Source organism: Schistocerca americana, chromosome 2 (assembly GCF_021461395.2).
Source record: "Schistocerca americana isolate TAMUIC-IGC-003095 chromosome 2, iqSchAmer2.1, whole genome shotgun sequence".
NCBI lineage: Eukaryota > Metazoa > Arthropoda > Insecta > Orthoptera > Acrididae > Schistocerca > Schistocerca americana.
This window is the reverse complement of record NC_060120.1, coordinates 331,107,221-331,119,800: the sequence shown is the minus strand read 5'-3', so window position 1 is coordinate 331,119,800 and position 12,580 is coordinate 331,107,221. Positions and strand designations below refer to the sequence as shown.

At 43.1% G+C, this 12,580-nt stretch overlaps 1 protein-coding gene across 1 annotated transcript in view; it reads right to left on the bottom strand.

The window, feature by feature from the left end:
• Positions 1–8,423, bottom strand: part of LOC124595549 (juvenile hormone esterase-like) — a 124,907-nt gene extending 116,484 nt beyond the window's left edge. The window contains exon 1 of the mRNA XM_047134329.1: positions 8,208–8,423. Within this exon, the coding sequence (XP_046990285.1) occupies positions 8,208–8,375 (168 nt within the window). The 5' untranslated portion in view covers positions 8,376–8,423. The remainder of the gene's footprint in view (positions 1–8,207) is intronic.
• Positions 8,424–12,580: the final 4,157 nt, after the last annotated feature.

Below are 12,580 nucleotides of genomic sequence, written 5' to 3'. Positions count from 1 at the left end.
CTGGGAAAATAGCGGATAGCTTGGTTCATATATAATAGGACTGCCAAACTGCAAATGATCAGCTAGTCCAAACAACTTTGGCTTAAATGAAGCGATAATCTTCGTTTCTCTATGAAAAGTATCAGAGTCCTTTACAAACATGCCGTCTGCTAAATTAAAATGGACTTTGATGCTGTCATAAGGAGTGATTTTCGGCAGCTATGCTGCAACAGCGTTTACTGCTGCGAGCTTCACAGTTTGATTCTCCAGAAACCGCCCAATACTGTGCTCTCTACCAAAAACAGCTTATGGCGGGTGCACTGAATTTCGACTCTGTTGAGCGTACTATTTGGCTTAATCTTTACGTTATCTAGACTGTACTGGCCCGTGGGAATAGTCAACGTGTTAGAGACACCGTCTTTCTCAAAGTGCAGTCTGTTGTTTTCACATGTAACATTTGGAGTTAAAAATGTCGAGTAAAAACCAACCACTCTCACTTTTGTAAACGCACTTCGTATCGGTACATTCAGCCTTTTTTCTAAAGGCGAAGACTTACCACTGAGTTCAAAAATTCTGTTCATTTATTATTATAATGAATGACGACTGATTGGGAGCCAAAAATCAGAGTTCGTGTACAGGAATGGAAAAAGAAACATGGTTAACTTTTAGCTAATTCTGTTCGATGTACAATAATAGGCCCAAGTGGCTGTGGGAAAACAACGCCAATGACTGACAATTATATCTTAGCGCCGGGATGGTTGAACTGGAAAAAAATTAACCACCTGTATGTTTACTCTAGAAGTTTAGATCAGCCGAAAATCAAGAATTTAAAAAAGCGTGTGAATAATGGAAGATAAACACAAAGAAAAAATTACAACTTTTATCAGCAACACTGATGAAATTATTCGACTAGATGAATGTGAAGGTAACTACCAGTAAGGTCTTGTTTTCGACGACTTCATTCTTGAAATTCAAGGTATAGTCAGAGAACGCTTGACCAGAGGACGACATAAGAACGTTGACTGCTTCTGTTTAGCACAAACGTTCTCAAAAATTCCCAAGCAGTTGGCGAGAGATAACCTTAATTTTCTGAAAATTTTTAGGCAAGATGCCACAGATTTAAAGCACATCTACGACGAATTTGTGGGTGGAGATTTGAAGTGGAACGACTTTAGAGAAATTCGCAGTAAATCTTGAAACGAGGATTTTGGCCTTATAACTATCGCGAAGTGAATTCAGGTAAAGACAGAGATAAAATTAAAACGTTTATCAGATTTTAATGGAAGCAAACATGTCGCCACTACTTTGCGGGTCTCGCTTACCTGTCGTATCGACGGGTGGATGGTACATTGCAAAAAGATGATTATTTTACGCATAATGCGTAGATGTGATGATGACCAAATTTCGAGAACACGTCCATCACAGTCAACAAATACCGCATATTTTTATTGATTTTGGTCATGTTCTTTAGGTTACCAGAATCCATTTCAACCAAGTCAGCTAGCTACAAATCGCCTGTACCAAATGCTGTGACTCCTTTCGTTGGGAAGTTTTTTCTCACCGATTTGTGCAGGACATTCACAATTTCTTTGCGAATATTGACAGTCGACCACTTCACCATTTTTTTTTTTTTACCAACTTGCTCTTCTTACCCTTACACTCTGCGCAATTGCCCTCGATTCTGGTTCGACAATTTTTTCTAGTAACTGTCTGAGGGTGAACTGTAGCTATAAATCTTTTGCACTTCAAGCACCAAATATGCTTCTCGTCGTTCATTTATTTTACCTAATGAATTATTAAGTCTTTATTATGATGCGCCATGATTCCGCTTTGTTCATCGAATTCAGCTTTACACACATAATCAAAAATGGCTCTGAGCACTATGGGACTTAACATCTTAGGTCATCAGTCCCCTAGAACTTAGAACTACTTAAACCTAACTAACCTAAGGACATCACACAACACCCAGCCATCACGAGGCAGAGAAAATCCCCGACCCCGCCGGGAATCGAACCCGGGAACCCGGGCGTGGGAAGCGAGAACGCTATCGCACGACCACGAGATGCGGGCTCACACATAATCACCGAAAAATTTCTCTAAGTCCTTTTTGCTGTAGTATTCGCTGAGGTCGGTTTTCCTCACATAATTATTAAATAGTGTGAGAATAATTGGGTATTCAGAATTGGTAACAAGATTATTTAATTGATTCCGCTTTGTTTATCGAATTCAGCTTTGCTCACATAATCACGTAAAAATTTCTCTAAGTCCTTTTTGATGCAGTATTCGCTGAGGTCGGTTTTGTTGACATAATTATTAAATAGTGTGAGAATACTTGTGTATTCAGGCTTGGTAACAAGATTATTTAATTACACCTCCCTCTCTAGCACATCAATCCTACCTAATGAATTATTTATCTCTTTATTATGATGCGCCATGATTCCGCTTTGTTCATCGAATTCAGCTTTGCTCACGCAATCACGGAAAAATTTCTCTAAGTTCTTTCTGCTGTAGTATTCGCTGAGGTCGGTTTTGCTCACATAATTATTAAGCCGGCCGAAGTGGCCGTGCGGTTAAAGGCGCTGCAGTCTGGAACCGCAAGACCGCTACGGTCGCAGGTTCGAATCCTGCCTCGGGCATGGATGTTTGTGATGTCCTTAGGTTAGTTAGGTTTCCCTAGTTCTAAGTTCTAGGGGACTAATGACCTCAGCAGTTGAGTCCCATAGTGCTCAGAGCCATTTGAACCATAATTATTAAATAGTGTGAGAATACTTGTGTATTCAGGCTCGGTAACAAGATTATTTAATTGATTTTCTACTAGATATTTTTTGGTAACTATATCATGGCCATCTATAGGCTCTTTTACATCTACTAATCTCCTGTCCTTGAAGACAATATAACCTTTCGTTATTGAATTCCTTTCGAAATTGTATTCTCTCACCTTCCAAGTTAGCTTTACCAGCAGTCGATTCTAGTTGCTTATCTAATTCTCCCAAGTCATCTTTACTAGCTAATTCTTCCAAGTCAGCATTACTAGCAGTTGAATCTAGGTGCTTTACTAATTCTCCTTGCTTTATCTTGTTCCCAAATATACCCATTTATTATATCGAGAACTAGCTGACCCGACGAACTCTGTTCCGCCTTAATGCCAATAAATAATCAGATTTTGGATGTTAAGTTCAATTTTTTATTAGGAAATAAACATAAAAAATTAAGTATTTTGATGATTCTTTATTCTTTATGTTTTTTGGTGCATAGCTTCCACTCTTCAATTAAGTACCTTGTGATACAGACATTTTTTGTTTTATTATCAGGCGCAAGAAAAAACAACGAAGACGGTCTTCCGACCTGTGAACATGCCACATATAAACTACTTTCCCACTAAGGCAGCACAATCCGTGCGTTTCTCAGGAAAACTTCAACGCGCCATAATACTCGCAAACAACGGCCTTCGGCCGAATGCAAACACAAGGATGCAAGCAGTAATCAGTGCTGCAATCGTATCTAAACGCTGCTCGGTTCAAGTCATCACTTGATAAATCCCTTCTTGTGCTTCGAAAATTATCTAAATGTTGATCTCTGTTGTTCGATCGACGGTTTCGTATTGCCAACCGGGCCGTTTCACGGGCTGCCTCACTTTGCTCTTGTGATAGAGAAGCACGAAGTCGAGCCATACTAACGCGGCGCTCTTCACGGACAATTTGTTCTTCTTCTTCAGTCCTCTCATTCGCAATGTTTTGTATCCTTCTTGCATTACGGCTTTGTCGAGAAATGTTCGATCGTCTTGGTCGCGGCATTGTTAATAATGATTCAAAGAAAATACAAATTATTTCTTTAAATTTTTAATTAATGATATATACTGATACTTAACCATAGACGTTTAGCTGTCATTTGCGTTTTGTTATTCCATGTCAGATGCGTTTTTGTTATACCACGTTTTATAGTGACGTTTAGCTGACATTTGCGTTTTGTTATTCCATGCCAGATGCGTTTTTGTTATACCACGTTTTATAGCGGTCGAGCGGGATAAAAGGTATCCTATGCGCGTCTCCTGGTTCTAAGCTACCTCTCCACCAATTTTCAGCCTAATCGGTCCAGCCGTTCTTCAATTATAAATAGTGTAACTAACACGACTTTCTTTTATATATATATAGATTTTAACAAACGACCATCCATCCGTAAATAGCTTCAAGAGTAGTAAACATAGGTGGCCACATACACACTGATCGACATTTTGAACGCTCTCTGCGTTGTAAAACAAGTTATCTCGGCCTAGGTAGTTCACTAATGCTTGTGGGATATCGCCAACGAACGAGTCAAACACAAATTTTTCACCGCCATTTTTGAAATAACATATCCAGTGAGTGCCTACGTTAACAGACGTGCCTAGGTTAGCAATTCCTGCTTCGACTTTTGCTGCTTTTTGCGGTAGTTCATCGATCATAAAGACGCCTCTAAAATTTACGATTTTCAGTTGCTTTACTAATTTTTCTATATCAAAGTTGGTAAGCGGATGGCTCTACTCTTGTATCATTTCTTCGACTTGTTTTTTTTTAAGACTTGATTTCATAGCCAAATTTGACCCTGCTATTCTTTTCTCCATTTCTAGGTTAAGTCTCTTCTGTTTTGCCAACTCAGCACCTACCTCCTGTTTTTTACGGACAGCGCTCGTAATTGCTGCAGCACCAACAGCCAACGATCCAATTGCGCCCAATGCAGCTAGAATCAGCGGCAGGAATCCGCCTGCATGTTTACCTTCATTTTTTGCTGTAAGATAATCAAGTAATTTTTTCACAACAGAAACAGATAAAGTTAGGAGTAAACTGCCACCTTTTTTTAACCTTACTGGCTTTCTGTTTCATCTGTTTTTCAGTAAGAAAATTATCAAGAAAGCCATGACTTTTCAGTTCGTCGTTGGAGAGCTTTAGCTCAATAGCATTGGCTTTTGGCTTGGCTTAAAATCAATACTAAGTCCTTTCATTTATTAACAGGAGAAAAAAATTATAATGTCCACCCATTACCGTCTACTAAACCCATTCTTAATTTTTGTTTTCCATACATTAGTAGCAGTAGAAGCTAATCTTTCGCTTACCGATGCATCTTCGCTTAAAATTCTCTCTTTTCCTGCCTTCTGCAATTCTTTGTCTGCTTTATGCCTATTTTCCAGATCTTTATGGTCTCTGTATGCAGTTTCATGTATCTTGCAAGCTTCATCTAAATGATTAATTCCTACATCTCCACCTGCTAATCTGTCATCTAATTTTGTCCCTGGACCGCAAAATCGAAAGCCTGGAAGATACATTTCGAACAGTAACTTGTTAATTAGCGTATTGACTAGGACTTTACCATGCTTTTCTGACTTCCAGGACGTGTGAGGGAGATTATTCAGAAATCTATTCAGGTACGGAATTCCCTTTGGATTTACTATTAAAATCAGTCTTGATCACGATTTATTTAGTAAGGTGACCGGTTTCGACCACTACTGTGGTCATCTTCAGACCTACAAGTCGTATACAAAGCTTTAACTAGAGGGCTTCATACATTAAAGAAAATACATAAAGTTATAAAGCTATAAAACGATGAATTACCATTAAGTAGGAACCCCTTTCTGCTGGAGAATCACTACTGGAGAAACCGACGACGACGATGCACATGATGGAGGGCTGTACCCTCAGCTGGAAACGAAGTTCTAGCGCTTTTTTAATGCGCTTCTCCTTCTTAATTGGTGTGGTGAGAATGTGGGTGTGACATGACGAGTGTTGTTGTCCTTGACTGTTGTGCTGGTTTTTTTTATTTTTTTTTATATATAAAGTTGAAAGGATAGTGAGAGTGATTTTTTTTTTTTTTGAAACAAGACAGGACAGTAGAAGGGACAGTAGAAGGGTGGGGGAAAACGAGCGGCCCATAGACTTGTCGGGGTTTACGACTACGTTACAGAATTAAAGAGAGGAGGAGGAATAGTGAGAGATAGTGAAAACGAAAGGCCGTTGTCCTGGCCTCTTCTTCTTCTCCATAGCGGCGTCTTGATGGTGGTGGCAGTCAGTCGTGGAGTGTTGGGTTGGGGGGGCGGGGAGAGAGAAAGAAGTCAGAGGGTGACAGATGAAGGAGTGAAAGAGGAAAGGCCTGTCGTGAATTAGGCCGACAGTAGGGATTGGGGGTGTGGGGTGGTGGCATGTGTGGGAGTGAATGACATGACATGTTGGGGGGGAAGGTCTATGGTGTGAGAGAGAGTGATTGTCATGAGGTGAGATGGCTATTGTATGTGAAGTCATGGGGGCCGAAATAAAAGGTCAGGCCATCGGGTGGTGGCTAGACGGTGAACACGGGTACCCAGGGAAAGGATTAAGGGATTAGGAGAGAGACGGGTTAGTGCACATCTTACTATATATAATGGAGGCTCCGCCCACTTCTGACGGCATGATGTCATTACTAACCAATGAGTTATAAGTCGAATAACAATGTAAAATTTCTTAGTTAAAAGAACATTGTCAAGAAATAAAAATAAACACACACTAAACTTAGCTGTTTTAAGTTTAGCTAAATTTGTGATAGTTTACAGTAGCTTCTATTTTAAATTGTTTTTAACCGTAACTGTTTTTTGATAATTCACTTACTGATTATTGATGTGTTGTAGAGTAACAGTGTAGCAGATAGGCAATCAGATACAGTACTGGCACGATTTTCTCAATCGCAACGATTTTAAGTTTCAATCGAGTATTTGTTCCTAGGTACATGATCAGGAATAATTTTTGTAATTTCAGAAAAAGACTGTGGCACATAAAAAGTAAATGCAGTCATTTATAATGGAATAGGAACGTATGTTAAGCTTCTATTGCAGGGCTGGCAAGAGGCATAAGTCTGAAAAGTAACCAAGGTAGAACAGTCTCATCTACATTCAAAAATGTAGCAGCTAGTGTAGATGCAGTTGACAGAGTGCTCAGGACACACCGGTATACAAAGCGGGGTGGCAGAAATGATCCACAGAACTACCGTCCAATATCTTAGACATCCATTAGTTGTAGAATCTGAGAGTATAGTCCTGTTCTGAGCTCAGACGGAATGAAGTATCTACAACCAAATGACCTCCTTCGTGCAAACCATTTGCATTCCGACAACATCGGTCCTGTGAAACTCAGATCGTGCTTTTGTCAATGACATCCTGAAAGCCATGGATCAAAGCAGTCAGGTAGATGCAGTTTTTCCCGATTTCCGAAAATCATTTGACTCAGTACCATATCTACGGTTATTATCGTATGGAGCATCAAGCGAAGTTTGCGACTGGACTGAGATTATTTACATAGGGAGGACGCAGCATGTTATCTTGGATGGGGAGACATTGACAGTTGTAGAAGTAAATTCGGGTGTGATCCAGGGAAGTGTGTTGGGACCTTCGCTGTTCATGTTGTTTATTAATGACCTACAGACGATAGTAATCCAGACTTTGCACGGATGATGTATCTGTAATGAAGTACTGTCTGACGAAAGCTACACAAAAATTCAGTTCCATCTTGGTAAAATTTGGAAGTGGTGGAAAGGTTGGCAACTTGCTCGAAATGCTCAAAAACTGCAAAACTGTGTCTTCACAAAACGAAAAAATGTAGTATCGTATGACTACAATACCTAAGAATCACAGTTAGAACCGGACAACTCATTCAAATACCTGGATGTAACACTTGTAGGGATATGAAGTGGAACGATCATATAGGCTCATTTAAGCAGGTAGCAAACTTTGGTTTATTTGAAGAATATTAACGAAATGGAATTAGTCTACAAAGGAAACTGCTTACGAAACACTAGTGCGACCCATTCCAGGATATTGCTCAAGTGTTTGGGACCCGTACCCAATAGGACCAACTGGGGATAATAATCGTTACAGAGAAAGGCAGCACAAATGGTCACAGTTTGTTTGACCCACGGATAATGTCACGTAAGTGCTGAAAGAACTGAACTGGCATATTCTTGAAGGCAGATGCAAACTTTTCCTTGAAAGTCTACTTAGAAAATTTCTAGAGCCATCTTTAAGTGATTAATCTAGAAATATAGTTCAACCTTCTATGCATCGCTCCCATAGAACTCGTGAAGACAATATTATACTAACGGCAGCGCGCACCGAGATGTTTAATCAGTCACTCTTTCCGCGCACCATACGTGTATAGACTGGGAAGAAGTATTCTCTGCCTCTGCCACGTCACCGTGGTTTGCAGAGTATGGCTGTAGAAGCACATGCATACCTTGAAGCGCAAGTCAGCAACAGGCGCCTTAGCGTAGCGTATTCCACGGAAGGCTGAGAAGTTTTTGCCGTCGAGCGTCGTCAGCGTCGAACCCAGAACTCGGCCCAGCGGTGTGGAGGCGATCGGCCGATTGCCGCACGTCGCCAGACAAGTCAGAGGTGCTAACATCACAATGACTAGCGGCTGCCACGAGGCGGACAATGCGGTTCTGTGATGCGCCATAGCAAGTCTGCAACATCCGGTACTGGCGTTTGGTTTTAAGTAGTGGAGGGCGACCTTGCCAGGGGACTTCCCGTCTTCTTCCTATCACTTGCCTGTGTCCCGCCCACTGTCACACTACACGAAAAAGTTCGTGACTAATGAGCAGACGGAGGATATAGGTCTAACCTTTGTAAAAGTCATTTATGACGTTGTCTGTATCACAACTATTCCCTTGTCACCATGTACAACAAGCACTGCTGATAAACGGTTGTCTTTCGTAAATATACAGTTTGAGCTTACCTTTATCACACATATGGTGTCTGGAACGCGTAAAACAATAAGAAAACAGATTCCTAGAAGTAATCACTTTGCATTACTACCTCTTATCTTTGCTGGCTATTAAACAAATGTACTCATGATTACACACACATACGCACATACACCTGTCCAGAGGAAAAGGCGGAATGAGACAGAGAAGTGTACTACCTGTTTGCCTGTCTGTGAATGATGTAGACTCATTCGTTACAGTGCAGGTTCAGCAAACCTGAGCCTTTTGCCCTATCATTTCACCTTATTTCATCTTCAATGATTTTCTCGACGAGCGACCCATTCATTTCATTTCATTTAGCTGACATAATATACGACAGACCTTCAAAAGGTAAGTTACACGTTATCATACCACGTCAAGTAACTTTTATTGAATGCTCCATTACAGTTCAAACTGATACGTAAACATGACACTGTGGTTAAACAGTCAGCAAGTCTCCATAAATGACTGTCGCAGCATTCTACCAGTCGTTCAGTTCCTCGACGATAGAAAACTGCTTCTTCGTTATCAAGCTATTCGATAACCGCTATGTGAACGTCCTCATAGATGGCAAAGCTCTTCCACCCCCCACCCCCACTCCCCCCCCCCTTCCTTTGCCTGTCGAAAAGATGGAAACAGCATGGTGCAAGATATGGGCTGTATGGCGGACGCTTCCAGACATTTCATCGGAAACACTGATGCAAAGCTTGAAAGCTTGCACTGAGCGCGCGGTGCATGGCGTTGCATTGTTGTGCAAAATATTTTCCACTCCTCTTGCTCTTTACGGCGTTGCTCAGCGGTGTCAGTGTTGCACAGCACGAATCGTCATTAACGGCTGTACCCTTTGCTATAAATTCTTACAGTGCAGGTTCAGCAAACCTGAACGGTTTGTCCTGATACCATTTCACCTCATTTCATCTGCAATCATTTTCTCGACGACCGACCCATTCATTTCATTTCATGTAGCTGATATAGTATGCGAGAGACCTTCAAAATTTAAGTTACACGTTATCATACCAGGTCAAGTAACTTTTATTGAATGTTGAATTACAGTTCAAAGGGATATGTACACATGACACTATCATTCAACAGTCAACAAGTCTCTATAAATGACGATCGCAGCATTCTACCAATCGTTCATTTCCTCAACAATAGAAAAGTGCTTGTTGGTCACCAAGCTATTCGATAACCGCTATGTGAACGTCCTCTTCTCTTAGATGGCAAATCTCTTCCACCCCCCTCCCCATCCCCTTTTCCTTCAGCCTTTCGAAAAGATGGAAACAGCATGGTGCAAGATATGTGCTGTGCGGCGGACGCTTCTAAACATCTCATCGGAAACATTGAAGCAAAATTGAAAGCTTGCACTGTGCGCGCGGTGCGAGGTGTTGCATTGTTGTGCAAAATACACTCCTGGAAATTGAAATAAGAACACCGTGAATTCATTGTCCCAGGAAGGGGAAACTTTATTGACACATTCCTGGGGTCAGATACATCACATGATCACACTGACAGAACCACAGGCACATAGACACAGGCAACAGAGCATGCACAATGTCGGCACTAGTACAGTGTATATCCACCTTTCGCAGCAATGCAGGCTGCTATTCTCCCATGGAGACGATCGTAGAGATGCTGGACGTTGTCCTGTGGAACGGCTTGCCATGCCATTTCCACCTGGCGCCTCAGTTGGACCAGCGTTCGTGCTGGACGTACAGACCGCGTGAGACGACGCTTCATCCAGTCCCAAACATGCTCAATGGGGGACAGATCCGGAGATCTTGCTGGCCAGGGTAGTTGACTTACACCTTCTAGAGCACGTTGGGTGGCACGGGATACATGCGGACGTGCATTGTCCTGTTGAAACAGCAAGTTCCCTTGCCGGTCTAGGAATGGTAGAACGATGGGTTCGATGACGGTTTGGATGTACCGTGCACTATTCGGTGTCCCCTCGACGATCACCAGTGGTGTACGGCCAGTGTAGGAGATCGCTCCCCACACCATGATGCCGGGTGTTGGCCCTGTGTGCCTCGGTCGTATGCAGTCCTGATTGTGGCGCTCACCTGCACGGCGTCAAACACGCATACGACCATCATTGGCACCAAGGCAGAAGCGACTCTCATCGCTGAAGACGACACGTCTCCATTCGTCCCTCCATTCACGCCTGTCGCGACACCACTGGAGGCGGGCTGCACGATGTTGGGGCGTGAGCGGAAGACGGCCTAACGGTGTGCGGGACCGTAGCCCAGCTTCATAGAGACGGTTGCGAATGGTCCTCGCCGATACCCCAGGAGCAACAGTGTCCCTAATTTGCTGGGAAGTGGCGGTGCGGTCCCCTACGGCACTGCGTAGGATCCTACGGTCTTGGCGTGCATCCGTGCGTCGCTGCGGTCCGGTCCCAGGTCGACGGGCACGTGCACCTTCCCCCGACCACTGGCGACAACATCGATGTACTGTGGAGACCTCACGCCCCACGTGTTGAGCAATTCGGCGGTACGTCCACCCGGCCTCCCGCATGCCCACTATACGCCCTCGCTCAAAGTCCGTCAACTGCACATACGGTTCACGTCCACGCTGTCGCGGCATGCTACCAGTGTTAAAGACTGCGATGGAGCTCCGTATGCCATGGCAAACTGGCTGACACTGACGGCGGCGGTGCACAAATGCTGCGCAGCTAGCGCCATTCGACGGCCAACACCGCGGTTCCTGGTGTGTCCGCTGTGCCGTGCGTGTGATCATTGCTTGTACAGCCCTCTCGCAGTGTCCGGAGCAAGTATGGTGGGTCTGACACACCGGTGTCAATGTGTTCTTTTTTCCATTTCCAGGAGTGTATTTTACACGCCTCTTGCTCTTTACGGCGTTGCTCAGCGATGTCAGTGTTGCACGGTACGAATCGTCATTTACGGCTGTACCCTTTGCTGTAAACTCTGTGTTCACAAATCCTTCTCAGTGAAGAAACTATGGCCACGACCTTCCCTGCTGATGGTGCGACTTCGCATTTCTTCCGCGAAGACGCTCTCTTGCAAGTGTTAAATACCAGTGGATCCATGTCCCGTCGCCCTTAATGATGCGACTGAGGAAATCATTTACATCGACGGTGTGACTGACGCTCAAGGAAGTCCAGAGACGCCACATTCGTGTCCAGATGACAGTGATTACGGAATAAGGCATAAGCACGATTTTTCCTGCAATGATCTCGCACGATGGAATGGGCACTGTCTATTGGCATCCACATCTGCGGAGCAATTCCTGCGACGGTCCATCTTTGATTGCTGCAGTTCAGTTCCTTGACTGCTTATACAACACTATTATTCAATCAGTCATCTAAATTTTAAAAAAATAAATATTGCCGCAACATAACTGTGACATGAAAGACTATGTGAAAAATGTGATACACGTGATGTTAGTGTTGTTTGCTAGTGTATATTTGTAACTTATGTAAAAAATATGTGAAATGGATAATTTAGTAAATAATACGAGGATTGTAACTTAAATAGTGGCAACTATTTATTCACAACCGATACAAAAGGGTTGCACGTTTGCACCTGTTACTGTCCTTCAAAGTAGTCACCAGCGTTGTGTGGAAGGCGTAGTATACAATTAGCACAGCCTGTTCTGTTGATGGTGCGAATGGAGCGGTCTACTGCCGGTCGAATTTCTGGAACAGTTCTAAAGAAAATGCCACGAAGAGGTTCCTCAATTTCGGAATCAAATCAAAGCCACAAGGACTTAAGTCTGGGGAGTACGGTGGATGGTACAGTACTTCCCAGTCCCATCGACCGAACAGAGCAGCCACAGCTTGTGCTGTATGCGCCCGTGCATTGTCGTCCAAAATGATGGGTGGGTTGCGCAGAAAGTGTCGCCGCTT